This window comes from Cricetulus griseus, chromosome 3, assembly GCF_003668045.3.
Source record: "Cricetulus griseus strain 17A/GY chromosome 3, alternate assembly CriGri-PICRH-1.0, whole genome shotgun sequence".
Classification (NCBI taxonomy): domain Eukaryota; kingdom Metazoa; phylum Chordata; class Mammalia; order Rodentia; family Cricetidae; genus Cricetulus; species Cricetulus griseus.
This window is the reverse complement of record NC_048596.1, coordinates 227,309,156-227,324,931: the sequence shown is the minus strand read 5'-3', so window position 1 is coordinate 227,324,931 and position 15,776 is coordinate 227,309,156. Positions and strand designations below refer to the sequence as shown.

Genomic DNA, 15,776 nt, shown 5'->3' with positions numbered 1-15,776 from the left:
TCTCTCTCTCCCTACAGTCTCATAGTGTTGTCATGTAACAGAGGAAGAAGGAAAAGGAATCTGAGTGGTGTAGGGAGGAGGGAGTCACAATTCTTGATGACTTCAGTGCACCATCTCCAGGACCTGAGACTAAATCCTGCTTCCAAACACACCAACTGCATAACTTCACCTTGCTGTCCAGTTTCCTCATCTGCCAGATGAGACCTGAAAAGCAATCACTTTACTGGGCACTGAAGATTAGGTCAACTAACATGTAAAGGCCTCTAAAGTATGAGCACTTATCAACAGAAACTATGCTTACATGCCTATTGTCCTAATTCACAAGTCCATTTAGAACCCACTGAAGTATTTCAAGTATGCCTTCTTTTGCACATCCAGAAAGTTCAACTGGTTCCAAGCATCCCTAAGCATGTCCCAGTGAGTTGCACAACCAGATATCTTCCTAAATGACTCTAGAAAGAAAGGTATTTCATGTTTCAACAGGTTGAAAAAATAATGACTTGAAGAATCATATTTAACCATGTTATTATAGCTTCAATGCTCAAAACTACATGTGATTTTGAGACTAAAGCCAGTCTGTGTAGTCTATAAAGTTTTAGACTCTCTTTTAAAATTTGTGGCACTATGTTGCACCTGTGAAATCCTAACAATATGCTTACCCACACAAAACCACACCAGCCAACATTCCAGTGTGGGTGGGGGAAGGGCACATAGACCCCACCCATAATTGAAGAGCTACAGGCGGTAGATGGCTCCCGAGAGAGAGTCTGGCTTTTTGTTTCTGGGAAAAGCCCCCCGATAGTTTGCCCATGCACAGATGGTCAGCTACACTCAAGGATATATAGGCAACATTAATGGGACTCAATAGGGTATATAGGCATGTCAACAATAATTATGGATAAAGAAGACATAAATTTGAAAGGCAATAGGGAAACACAGAAGGAGCTGGAGGTAGAAGACGCAGTGGGTATGATGAAAATACATTGTACTCCTGTATGAAATTCACAAGCAAAAAAATTAATTTAGTCTGATAATCTGAAGAAATTGTAGCACTATCAAAGTCTCCTCATCACAAACATAAGGAAATACTGAGAAACAGGGACACAAAAGTGCTTAGCACAGTGGGGAAAGACCTGGATCAGAAGCTGCAAAATGTGAGCATAACTTAGAATTATTTAGCAATCTTCGTATTAAAGATCGGAACGTCTTGTATGATTTAAACCATCCACTACACAAGAGTGAAGAACAAATCATGAATGAGTATCTTACCATGGGTTTTCAGCCTGGAATCCCCCAGACTGTGATATCATTCTGTCAGTAAGAATAATTTCCTGACAGTAGATTATCAGTAATGAGCTTCAGAATCTACTTACGCTGGAGAGAAATATGGCAGCTGTGTGAAAATGAAAACTTATCATTGAAAACGACACAGCCACAGACAGTGATGCGTGCAGAGGATGCACTATTAAAATACAGGAAATGCCCAGGAACTTCCAAATGCAAGATTACTTTACTGAGCAGACATAAAAAGACTAGAGACGGCAGGGGGCCACAGAGGTAGTACCAGAGTGCCTGCCTAGCATACTCAAAGCCATTGGTTCACTCTCCAGTATCATTAAAAGAAAATGCAATTGGGGCTGGAGAGATACCCCAGTCAGTGAAATGCTTGCTGAGGACCTGGGTTCGGATCCCCAGCATCTACATAAGAGCTGAGTATAGTGCTGCAATTCTGATGCTGGGGAGGCAGAGAGAGAAAGAAGATGCCTGAGACTTGCAGGCTGGCCAGTCAAGCAAAACCAGCAGACCCACTCCATTCCCCAGGTTCTTCAGTGGGTGACAGTGCTTGTGGCAGAAGCCTGAGTATGAAAGTTGTCCCCTGACCACCACACGTGACCCACAAACTTCTGCCTGAACTATTATTAATAATCAATTCAGATAAAAAAAAAAAAGGTGGAAAGCACTTGGAAAAGACACCTGAGGTCAAGCTCATGCACATGCTTGTACACAGTAGGGGGCAGGGGAGCAAATCTACAGTTCAACAAAAGAACAACTAGTATGGACCTTCAGCCTTACAGCCAGCACTCAGAAAGGCATTTCCTTTTTTTCTGAAGGGAGCCAAGGTGCCAGCTGTGCTTATAGAAGTTTCTTATTCATTCTTTATGCGTAGAAAAACTAGAGGGAGTGACCTGATGCTGAAGCACATACTACGTTCCTTAGTCCTTTAGATATCCCTTTCTACAGCTTTGCAGGGAAAGAATGGAGAAATCTCATCTAATAAACTCAATGGTGTCAAGCAATTTTTGATTCTATCATTGATTAGTTTGTTCAAAACACGAAAATGGTGCCAGCAAGATGGCTCAGCAGGTAAAGATGCTGGCTCCCAAGCCTGAAGACTGAGTTTAATGCCCACTCCTCCAAGTTGCAGTCTGACTTTTACCTTCCCATATGCACCCTGGCATATAAGTGAACACACATACAAACATACACATACAATCCGTTATTTTAAAGTGAAAACAAACTTGGTAATTTCATTAGTCAATAGTCAACTCTCCCCCTAAGATAATGGGCAACACGTTCTGTATGAGTTCACTGTAACAAATATAAATGATTCATATGGCTTTCTTGCCCTTAGTTAATTTGCTAATATATAAATCATGCAATTCTATTTTCAGAAAAAAGTATCCTTTTAAGATAAACAATTGCATAAATATTTTTAGAGATGCACTTATAAATTCATTAAATATTAAAATCCAATCAAATACAATCTGTTTTTTTGTTTATTCTTTTTTGCTTTTTTATCTAATTACATCACACAAATGTACATGACCTAAATTTTGTTCACACTACACACTTTCCAAAGCCATGCTGCATACTTTGGAGGGTATGTCAGTGTCTTATCCCCCAGCTCTTCTTTTTCTGTTAAAACTAACCTGGTCACTGCTGAGGTGCAACACTGAGGGACGGTACAGTCACTAAATATGAGAGCACCATGACAACTGTTGGGGCAGCACAGATATTTATAGACATTTACTAGCAGAAAGACTTTGAAGTGCTGTGTCACCACACTGTAATCTAGCCCACTCTATATGGTCAATATTAATATTGACTCAAAATCTTCATAACTTGAAAGCTTCTGTATCCGTAGACATACGGCTTGGATAGGATAGCAAATGCCAAGAACTGGTGGTAGATGAGCTCTAGAAATGTGTCCCCATTGTTCTGGAGTATCTCAAGAAAATGATGGTCAAGGAACCAAATTTTCAGAAAAATCACTATGCAGAATCCTACCTGAATCAAGGTCCCCATTCCCATATGCTGGACCGGTTTGCTTTTCCAATGGTGAGGATGAGTTTTGCATCTTGGAAACTGGCAAATGTCTGTCCATACTGATGAGTGTATGTCCTCTTCCCTTAGTTCATCCTGCAGCAAGTTATCTAAGGACAACCAAAAAAAAAAATCAAAGCACTTTAATCAGAGACATCAAATTAACTCATTCAGCACTCTTGAGGCAACAGATCCAGAGCAGAGTGACCACCAACTCATCGTAACATCTCAGAAGTAGGGTGGTGCAGTTGCCAACTGGAAATACCAGGAATTAGGCCAAATGGCAGCACATCTCATCTCTACACAGTGTCAATAGCAAAGGTCACAGCACAGCAAAACTATCTATGTTCTAGAGGTCATTAACACCACTAACATGGACACCTTTTTCACCAACAAGTATAGTCTAAGTACCAATCTACCATGCTGACAGCAGATGGCTCTTGAGCCATCTGTCCCTTGATGCTGTGACTTTGCAAACCCACCTCAGCCTCAGTGTCCCACATGCATGCCTGGCTCTGTAAGAAGTCATCCTGTCTCACAGTGAGTTGGTACTGAGAACAGTTACATAAGCCTTGGCACATTGGTTTGCTTATTTTGACAAATTAGAAATGGGTAAAAATTTCCCCATCATACAATAGCTCTGCCACGCCTCACTTACATTCTGTTATATCTGGGAAGAGAAAGAGGTAAAATTACAGGCGGGTCCCATAGAATCCTACACCATAGTACATTTATACCAGAGCCCATGAGATACCAGGAGCAATGTTTAATAACACCAGCACACTCAGCTCTGGTAGATAGCACAGCCAAGGAGCATTTTTAAAAGTTTGGTTGGTTGATTTTGATTTTTCAAGACAGTGTTTCTCCTTGTAGTCCTGGCAGTCCTGGAACTCCCTCTATAGGCCAGGCTGGCCTGGAAATCAGATCCACCTGTCTCTGCCTCCAGGATACTGGGATCAAAGATGTGCACCACCACCTCCTGCTTCATTTTTAAAACTTTATTCATTTGGGGCTAAGGATGTTGGGAGAGTGCTTACCTAGGGTACATAAAGCTCTAAGGTCGATCTCCAATACCACATAAGCCAGAAGTGATGGTACACACCTGGAATCCCAGCACTCAGCCCTTGGGAGGGCAAGTAGGAGGATCAGAAACTCAGGGTCATCCTTGGCTTCACGGCAAGTTCAAGGCCTGCATGGGGCACGCGTCCTCTCTAAAGTTTGTTTAATTTGTATGTATTTACATATTGTATTATATTTAATTCTTAATTGTATATATAATTTGTATATTACATATGTAATTAAAGTCAGCAAAAAGACAAAACTAGACAAACAAAATAAAGAATATGGTGCATGTATGCCTAGCAGTAGAATAATGTATAGCTCACATGCTGGTAAATGATCCAAGATTATCACCTCCTTAACACACACACACACACACACACACACACACACACACCACATACACATATGCCTACTTCTAGTATTACTAAGTTTTCTTTCCTAGAAAACAGATCTCTGATCAGCTCTAGGTTCATAAAAAAGTGAATCTGGGAAATGAAGGGGGAGTGAATCTAGAACAGAGAGGAGGTGGGGGGAGCTGGGGGAGTGGAGGGAGAGAAACTGTGGTCCGGATGTTTGTAAGAAAGAAGAATATTTTCAATAAATTACAACCATAACTGTTTGCTACACACACACACACACACACACACACACACACACACACACACACACACACACACACACACACACACACACACAATGGCAAAAGAAAATAAAACATCTCCGATCATTAGGAAGAGGCTTCCAAGTACCAGACACCCAGCACTGAAACTTAAATCCCTGCGTATTTCTTTATCCACCTGTTGCATCAAAACACACCAAACACTGTTGGGAAAGAGCCCAGGCTATTTCTCAATTAAAATTCAATTGCTCTAGACTAGAAAGTGTAAGATCACCTTAAGTAGTTCATTACACAGTAATCTGGGCATCTTGCTCATGAGTAAACAAATAGGATGATAGTCAAAGATATAAGGCACCTCCAAACACTGGATTATCTTTTTTCATCCGATATTCTCTAAGCACAGAGGCTTGTGTTTAGGAAGCAAACATAAGGATATGTGACCAAGGAATAAGAGTCAACAGCAGTGATAACACAAAAAGAAAGGAACAAGTTAAATCAAAGGCTGGGGAGATGGCTTAGTTGCTAAACATTTGCTATGTGAGCATGAAGACTGAGCATGAAGACTGGAGTTCAGATACCCAGAACCATGATAAACACTGGGTGCGCATGGCAACATGCACATAATCCCAGTCACAGAAGGTAGAGAAAGGGGACTCCAGAGCAAGCCGGCTGGCATGGTAAGCCTCCTTACAGAGCTCTGGGTTTATTTGAGTGACTGTGACTCACCGAATGAATAAGGTGGAGAAGGATTGACTGTGATCCCTGACAACCTTGGGCCTCCACTTTCTCACCACACACCATGAAGCTATGAGCCAGAATGAAACTTCCTTCTGTTTTGCTTGTTTTGTTTTGTTTTCCCCAAGTATTCTGTCACAGCAATGGAAAGCTGACTAACAGAGAGGCAGAATAAAAACATGAAACTGCAGACAATGGTTAAGGCTAAAACTAAAGCAGTGAAGGAAGAAAGAAAACAAGCTCAAGAAGCATTTGAAAGGCATAATCAACAGAACAAAGTAGAAATAATACTAACAAAATACAATCTTTTCACAGCATGTAGCCACTGAGTCTAGAATAAATCACTATGCAGCCAGCTCTCAGCCACTAATATTGCCCATGGAAATAGATCATTCTGGGGGAAACCTATTAAATATAAGAATGGCACACTACTTCACAAAAATTTCTATTTACTCTCCTTTTTTAAAGTCTATTTTATTTTAAATGGGATGGGAGGTCGAGTCTTGGTGACAATTGATTGATCCATTAAGCTTAGCAAAATAAAGATGGGGTATTTTAGGCTGGAGATTAGTTTACTACTTAAGTGTTCCTTAGCATGTGGGACACTCCGGGTTCCACCCCAACTCTTCACAGAAACAAAATAAAAGACAGACACACACACACACACACACACACACTGGAGCCGCAAGAACTCATGCATGCACTCACTCACTCACATGAAGATATTTTGCTTAAGCTTTTGTTTGTTGTTACTTTTTACACAGGATCTCATAGAACCCAGATGGGCCTCATATTCTCTATGTAGCCAAGTCTGGCATTGAACGTTTGATCTTCTGGCCTCTATGCACCAAACACTAGAATTACAGGCATGTTGGCCATGCCTGGTTGGTAACAGGGTATCTTTTTTTTAATTTATTTATTTATTATGTATACAACATTCTGCTTCCATATATATCTGCACACCAGAAGAGGGCACCAGATCTCATAACGGATGGTCATGAGCCACCATGTGGTTGCTGGGAATTGAACTCAGGACCTCTGGAAGAGCAGTCAGTGCTCTTAACCTCTGAGCCATCTCTCCAGCCTGGTAACAGGGTATCTTAAAAAAGAAATCCTCTTCCTAACAAACTCTCACCTCCAACCCACAAAAAAAGAGCTATTTTTAAAGGAAGCATATTTCCTTTTCAGTGAGAGAGAGCGAGCATGCAAGAGAGTACCCTCATCTATAAATCCTCCACTAAGCTACACTCCCAAACCTTTTGACTCCTATTTTTAAATAAACTCTATAATTTCAAAGCCAAAGTTAAAAGTGTCTATTAAAATGTAGCAGAATTCTTTTTTCCAAAGACATATAATGAAAGTTCAGCAAGCTGTGCTTCCAAAGGGGAACTTCCTTTACTTACCATAAACCTAGGCAACACAACTGGCTCCTCTCACCTCCAAAGCAGAGGAGTCCCGGAACTACAATATGGGAACTTACTGGGAAAGTCTTCTTGGCTCCATGAAAAGAGCCATTAACTTGAATATAGAGTAACTAAGTCATCATCAAGCTGTGGGACATAAATTAACCTTTCTATGCCTCAAATTTCTCATCAGTTAAATAAGAGGTTTGATTACGTGCAATCAAAGATCCTTTTCAACTCTAAAAGGCCGAGATTCTATGATGCCTCTTCAGTATTAATCGTGTATTTTCTCCATCAGACTATCATTTCATCTGAATCACATTTAATACAATAAACCTTACCCCCTCCCTTAGCCTCATTCAGCCTCTTCCCTTTATTTGGGGTGTACTTACAGAATACAACTAATTCTGGCATGAGACAAGCAAAACTTTGTCAGGGAGAAAATGAATATAGAAGGACACTCACTGGATGTTATCAGAAAACTCTAAAATCAGAAGGATGGTATTACCAATTTTGAGCGTCAACACCATCCAAAGGAACTTTCTATACCTGCCTGGTGACACGGTACCCACCAGCCCCATGTGGCTACTGACACACAAAATATAGCTAGTGTGACTAAGGTTCTGGATTTTAATTTCAGCAATTTGGGATTTAGGGGAAGGAAGATTTGAGACGGGGTCTCACGTATCTCAGGTTAGTCACAAACTATGTAGCCAAGAATGACACCGAAATTCATGAATCTCCTCCCTTCATCTCCCAAGTACTGAGATTGTGGGTGTGTTCCACAGGGCTTAATTACAGCAAATTGATATTTAAATATCTGGAGTTGGGGGAAAACTAAGTTAATCAAGTGCTTGCCTTACAAACATGAAGGTCTGCTAGGAAGCAATCTCCAGATGGTGTTTAAAAGAAAAGTCGGGCACATGGCACTTATACAATCCCAGCACCACAGAAGCTGAGACAAGCAGACCCTTGGAGCTTACCAACCTGAGACCCTTTCTCAAAAAACAAACAAGTCATGCAGTGGTGGCTCATGTCTTTAATCCCAGAACTTGCAAGGCAGAAATAGGTGGATATCTGTGAGTTCAAGGCCAACCTGGTCTACAGAGACAGTTCCAGGACAGGCTCCAAAGCTACACAGAGAAACCCTGTCTCAAAAAATCAACCAAACAAATAAGGATAGGTAGATACAGGGAAGGGATGGGCTCAGACTGGAGACTGGACTGGGTCTGGAAGCTGAGAAGAAAAGCTCTTTAAACTCCTAGGAATTTTGCAGGTTGAGAACATTGCCTGACAGACTTGATGTCATATGGCTCACTAAAATCTGTTGGACATTTCCTGGTAACCAAACTTAAAGATCATATGATGTCAGAGTAGAAGGTTTATCATGTTGATTTTAGGATGCTGGTTCCATTATAGACACACTTCTATAAAACTAAGAATCCAGAAAAACAACTGCCAGACACAGATCAAAAGCAAGATTGTATATGAAAGCACACACCTTGATCCTGGAAGACCACACGCTGAGACCAACAGCAACTGAGCAGCCTTGAGCATAGGGAACCAAAGCCCAATTCCAAGGCAGTGAATAACCTTCAGTTCAACTGCACATCATATTTTGTACCAAAAAAAAAAAAACACTCTCAATTAAATAAACAAAACATCAAGTTGTGTGTACATGTTCATGTACTCACCACGTTCGAACACATTTACACACACTTTAAATATCCACAGATTTTATACTAGACACCCCAGCACTGAGAATCTACACTTGAGACTCTGGAACACACCCCAAACCACCACCAGTTCTTGGCTCTCTTAAATAAACTAGTCATTTAATTTAATAATGTCAAGCTTGTTAAAAGAGAACTAGGGATTTCAAAGCCTAAGAAACTACAAACAATCCCATTTCCCTCTCGTAACATGTGACAAGCTTTCTCAAATCTAGACCATTGCCAAGTGTGCTGAGCACAATGTCAAAGGAGAAGCAATCTTAGAAACCAATCTATTGTGTTACACTAAGACTACAATTACTTTTCTTATTTATTTGTAAATTCAAAAGATAAAGCACCCCACCTGAAAATGTTGTCAGACACATAACTTTTCTGAAAACAGGGGAGGGGGAGTGAATGTATCTATTAATAAATCAGGTAGGTATCAGTGGCTTCTGTGACACCTACCAAAGGGGAAGGGGAGCATTGATAAAGTCCACAGTGATTTAACTCTGTATTCATTTGTATCTCACAAGGCACCATGCAAGGGTAATCTCTAAGTCAGACATTAATGTAAAGGTACCAAATGGATCATTCTAAATAGATCTCAAAGGAAATGATATTGGCAACACAGTGAAAATTCCCAGGGTGAGTGGGAGAGTTAAACCTCACCTCACTCCAAGCCTTCCTCTCTGTAGGGGTTTGTGTGTGTGCACATGCATGTGTGTGTACAGGGTTATGGAAGTAAGTGTACATGTATGCACATGCAATATGGAAGCCAAACACAGATAGCAGGTGTCAAGGATGCTCACACCAGGGACCTGCCTGGCTCCACCTCCTCCCAGCCAGGATTACAAGAACAGCTTACTTTTTATGCAGGTGTTGGTGTCATATTCAGATCCTCACGCTAGCACAGAGAGCACCTTCCTGGGTAAGCAACCGTCCCAGCCCCACCAGCCTTTCTCTATGCCTTCTCCTATGGCTGAAAAACACTTCTTTTGGCCAATGGCATGGCATGTTTTCAGTTTTTCAACAATGTTTACAGTTTCTTTCCTGCATACATTGTGAATGAAGTCTTGACAGAAATCCAGGAAAATCAAATTAAATAAAACAGCAAACGAAAATCACTTTTAACCCTAACGCCTAAAGAAAATCATTTTCATGTATTTTATCTTCTCGAGATGGTTTCTTGGTGCATATTTTTGTGAGTTCATAAAAAATTCAGAATCTAACCCAATTATATAGAGAGCATTTTATCATGCTGTAACAATTCTTTGAGAGCAGGAAAAATGGTTGTATAATGAATAGAGTAATGTTTTTATGCTTATTATCAAGTAGGAAAAGTTTTGCTGAAAAGACTATTCGCATTGCAAATGCCATCTCTGGTTTAAAAAAGAATTACAGTATGCATTGATGTGTTCATCGAGACATTTCAATTCCACAAGAAAAAAGAACAGAAATCACCCACTGCCTGAGCTAACTCTGAAGAACATAAAAAAGCCAGCAAAACTGCAATTATGGCTGGGCGTAGGTGGTACACTCCTTTAATCCCAACACTCAGGAGGCAGAGGCAGGTGGATTTCTGTTAGTTCAAGGCCAGCCTGGTCTACAGAGCTAGTTCCAGGCCAGCCACACAGAGAAACCCTGTCTCAAAGAAAAAACAAAAACAAAAACTGCAATTACAGCTCCTCTTCATAATAACGAATATAGGGGCTGGGGAGATATGTGGCTCCATCTACAAGTGCCTACCATGAAAACATGAGGATCTGAGTTCTGATCCCAGCACACGTAGAGAGAGAGAGAGAGAGAGAGAGAGAGAGAGAGAGAGAGAGAGAGAGAGAGAGAGACAGAGAGACAGAGAGAGAGACAGAGAGAGAGAGAGAGACAAAGAGAGAGAGAGACAGAGACAGAGGAAGAGTGGAAAGATCGGGAGGGAAGGAGGGAGGAAGGAAGGAAGGAAGGAAGGAAGGAAGGAAGGAAGGAAGGAAGGAAGGAAGGAAGGAGGAAAGAGAGGGAAGATGAGAAGAAAGGAAAGAAAAAGGAGGGGACAAAGGATGAAAGCAAGCAAGCAAGCAAACTAGGTGTCAGTCATCTGTAACCCTAGCACTCAGTGAGGAGCTAAGGGCAGAGGCAGGTAGATCCCTGGAGATGACTGCACAGGCGGTCTAGCAGATCAGTGAGCTCTCTCTAGATTCAGTAAAACCCTGTCTCAAACACAAGGTTGAAGGTAAGAAGAAGACACTTAACTGTTGACCTATGTCCTCCACATAAGCATTCATGTACATACACATGTGCATACATGCACACACATACAAAATAAAAGAATAAATTAAGTATGGAAACAGCATTAATTTTCATTTGTGGCAGTGTCCGATAGTACCTTAGTCTGCTCTAATCCACACTGGAGCCTTCCTAACTTGGCATAGGAGATGTCTGGAGACTTTACTTTATAGCCCCTTTGGTCTCTGTTAGAGCACCCTCCTAGCAGCTCCCTAAGAATGTGCCCGGCCTTGTCTGGCTGAAAGTGGTTTTGATATGCTCTATATTTTAACCTGTAGTTTAGGTGGATAAAGATATCTTAAGTTGGTGGCTAGCAAGATAAAAGCAACTGCCACCAAGTCTAGTGACTTTAGTTCAGACCTGGGGACCCACTGGTAGAAGGAGAGACCTCTACAGATGCACTGTGGTACATGTGCGCACACACACATACAAACAGAGAGACACATACTTACACACACACACACACACACACACACACACACACACACACACACACACACACACACACGATGAATTAAAAACAGAATGTAATTTTTTTAAATCTTCAATTAGAAAGACATCTATCCTCAAAGGATAGAAGGATGTCCCCCCACTGCCTGCCAGCCTCCACCCTGGAGAGCTCTGATGCCATCAGTCTTTTGATGCTTAGAAATGTCACAACACTGTGTCTCATGGCAATCTATCTGAAGATCTGGAAGCACTCACTGACTTCTGTCAATTTCTTCAATTCTAGAACACTTTATGGAATTATTGTTAATTTCCTCACCTCCACTTTCCCTTTCATTTTAATATTCATTCATTAAAAAGTTGGACCTTGGCCATTTCTCCTTTTATTTTACACTGCTTTAATTTTTAAAAATTAAACCTTTGCCTTCCTAGTCTACCATCAAGAGCACTTCCTTGGCTCCTTCTCTAGCTCTCCCACATACTTTATTTTCCAAAAGCTCATTTGACTTGTGCTTACCTTCAAGTTATTTATTTTATTCCCTAACTCAGAAAAAAAGAGGGTAAAATAAAATGCAAAGATGTGCACTAAAGGCTTGTGAAGCTCTGCATGTCTGAATCGCAGCTATGTCACTCCACACTAGGAATTCTGTAATGAGCTCAGTACACCAACCTGAGACCTTTGGAAAGATTTCAATCAAAGGGGAAAATCTCAAAGAATCTAAATGAAGCACAACCAAGTTTGGAACCAAAATTTGATCTCTGAAAAATCCTAACTTCTTCCTAAGAAGCCAAGTGCAAACAGCCAGGGATCGTAAGGGCCTGAGGAGAATGCTTCTGCAAATGGCTTTGAAGATGAAAAGCAGTGTTAAGTGCCAAGCGCTACCATCATCCCTTTTATTTATATTCACCTTGTCACCCGGCTCATTCTGCTAATAATGCCTGACTAAGTGCATCGCTTCCTGCTTTCACCAGCCAACTCTCAGCCTTCCTCGGAACAGGCAAGCCCTGCCTCCTCCCATCATCAAATGAGATGGGCTGATTGTTTGGGGCAGAAGGTCCGTGGAATGGTGCCATCTTCCATGAGCACAGAGTCTGACTTACCTTGATTAGGACAGCAATTTACTCTCCATTTTTCAAGCAGACTTCATTGGTTTTCACTCTAAATAGATTGAAATCTGACACAAATTGCTGCTCCAGCATAAGAAATGCTAATTCTTTTGCAATCAGATTCATACCCCAGTACTAGGATATAAGATATGTTGGAAATAATAGGCATTCCAGGAGAAAATACCAGAGCTAGAGGCAGCCACCACCTCCCACAGCAACTTTCTGTTTCTAATGGACCTCCTTAACTCAATCCTCAACAAAGTATGCTACAGGAACTATACAGGGAGCAGAGTCTCCTGCTCGCAGAGTGGCATGCGCAGAATGAGCCTCCAAGGCTAGAGAAATGACTCCATTGATAATGTGCTTGCTATGTAAGCATAAGGACCTGAATTTGAGTCCCAGCATCTACACAAAACAAAGCCATGTGTAGCAGTAAAAGTCTATAATCCCTGTACTGGGTGGCCAGCCAATCTCGCAGAATCAGTAAGCTCTAGGTTCAAAATATAGAGAGGGAGAAAGATATCAAGGGTCAACCTCTACCTTCCACATGCCTGCACATACACACACACACACACACACACACACACACACACACACACACACACACACACGGGAATACAAATACAGACAGACAGACAGACAGACAGACCACAAACAAAAATGATCAACTAAAAATTTAAAAGAAGCATCTGTGATGATTAGCTTTAATCATGACTTAACACAACCTAGAATCAATCACCTTGGAAGAGACTCAATGAAGGCTTGTCTACATTTGGTTAGCTTATAGGCATATCTACAGGAAGTATCTTAATTAAATTAACTGACATGGGAAGATTCAGCTCACTGTGAGCAGCACCATTTTCTAGGCAAGGAAGACCTGAATGCTATATGAATGGGGAAATTCATGTGAGCACATGCAAACACCAAGGCTTCATTTCGTTCTGCTCTTGACTGTGGATGACTGGGACTAGCTGCTTGAAGTTCCTACCTTGACTTCTCTTAAATGGAGGGCTATAACCTGGAATTAAAAACCAAATAAACCCCTCTCTCCCTTGTGCTGCTTTTGGTCAGGGAAGTTTATCACAGCAACAGGACTGCAAATATAACAGCCTTCTATGAGAAGGAAAGATTTTCAACATTCAGCTCAGCTTACTTCCACTTGAAAGTGCATTCATTTATCAACTAGTTAGTTACAAGTTATTTATTCACTATAAAGAAAGATAAGATTGTAAACTACCCAGTTAAATACCACACAAGTTGAGAATCCCTTATCTAAAATGCTTAGGACAAAAAGTGATTTGGATTTCGGATTCGTTTCTCTCCAGGTTTGGAGGATACAAATACATAATATGATATGATAGAGACCCAAGTCTAGATATGAAATTTATGTTTCATACATAAACATATTAAACACACGGTTAATATCAGGGGGTTTTGCTGTTGTTTTAGAAACTGAGTATTCAGCCAAGACTGGACTAGAACTCACAATGTCACTGCCTAAGTCTCCCAGTGCTGGGATCACAGACAGGTGTCTCCTTGCTTGGCTATTATACAGGGCTGCTAACACTGTGTACCTGAAATAGAACTCCATGGTCTGGAGTTTCCCATGTGCAGTAACCCATCAGTTCTCAAAAAGTTTTCAATTTCAGAGCATTTTGTATTTCAGATTTTTGAATTAGGAAATTCAACCTGAGTACAAGAAGGTTTGGCATCAGAGTACCAAATTAGGGTTTCTTGTACCAGGAATTTACATCCAAGCCACAAAGGATAGAACTTGGTCCTAGAATCAAGTAAAAGAAGTTAGAGGGGAGGGGAGAAGAGGCAGAGGGTGGGGAAGGGAGAAGAGGGCCAACTACCTTTCCAGTGTGCTCTTGCCACAAGGAGCTGTTTCTCTACCTCTCAATCAGCCTGCTTATCTTTGGGGGGAACCTTTATTTGTTTTCTGAGACAGTATCTCACAGTGTAGACTGGGCTATCCCTATATCCATCAACCTCTGCCTCTTGAGTCTTGGGATTAAAGATGTGCACCACCATGCCTGGCCCAAGAAGAAACTTAAGTTTTAGAATTTGCACAGACATGATATCCTTGGTTCTGACACACTGAACAAACTCCAAATATAAGGTTTCCCAAGTTCTACTAATACTAAAAAGAGAAACGACAGCATCATCCCAAGTTGTCACAAAGTGAGTGAACAAACTGGCGACTACACGCAGCACATCTACATAAGGGCCAATAGTGATAAACTAAACAGTCTCGACTCAGTCATGAGAACTGATAAAGTGGAGAAACTTACATAAAGAGAGCTTTCCGTGAGCTGGACTGCATAGATACTGTCAAATATCCAGAGTCCAGTGTTTTGGGTGATGTTTATGAATTGAGAACTCCAAGCCAAACAGATGCTCAGCAACAACCAAGTTTACAATACACAAGGAAACATTTCCTAGCCAATAAAGTGCCTTCCACACAAGTATGAGGACACGAGTCAGAACCCCAGCACCCACATAACAAGCCAGGTGGGGCAGCACTGGGCTATAGTCCCAGTACTGTTGCAGTGGGAAGGGGCAGATCCATGGAGCTTGATGGCCAGCCAGTCTAGTTGAATCAATGTGTTCCAGTGGGAGACACTATCTCAAAAAATAAGGTGGAAAGCAACTGAGGAAGACACCCCAAGTCAGCAACTGGCCTCCACATGCATTTGCACAGACATGGACACATATGCACATATCCACACAAGCATATTCATATACCACACACAACATACACAGACCACATAAATACATACACCAAATCATTACTTCATACAGGTGACCAGAACATTAAAACTGAGCACCAACTCTGGAAGCCGCATCTTGAAAACCATGACCAGAAAGCAGACCTACCGACCCATCTGGCTGGGAATTCACACACGTTTGGGGGCTTTTGTGTGTTTACAACACAAATTTGCATACACATCAAATTTTAATAAATTATAACACTGAAATGCATGGGGACTTTACTAAGTGAACTGAAAATTTATGCAGAGTAAATTTTAAAAAGCACACCCTAATTTACTTAAGAAAGAACTTGGAAAATGTATAGGAATTTGC

General features: G+C 41.2%; 1 protein-coding gene across 7 annotated transcripts in view; it reads right to left on the bottom strand.

Moving 5' to 3' along the window:
- The window catches only part of Sfmbt2 (Scm like with four mbt domains 2), a 192,298-nt gene that overhangs the window by 167,159 nt on the left and 9,363 nt on the right, over positions 1-15,776 (bottom strand). For all 7 annotated transcript variants that reach the window (XM_027405128.2, XM_027405133.1, XM_027405132.2 and 4 more), the window contains exon 2: positions 3,289-3,434. In XM_027405128.2, coding sequence (XP_027260929.1) covers positions 3,289-3,385 — 97 coding nt within the window. In that variant the 5' untranslated portion in view covers positions 3,386-3,434. The remainder of the gene's footprint in view (positions 1-3,288; positions 3,435-15,776) is intronic.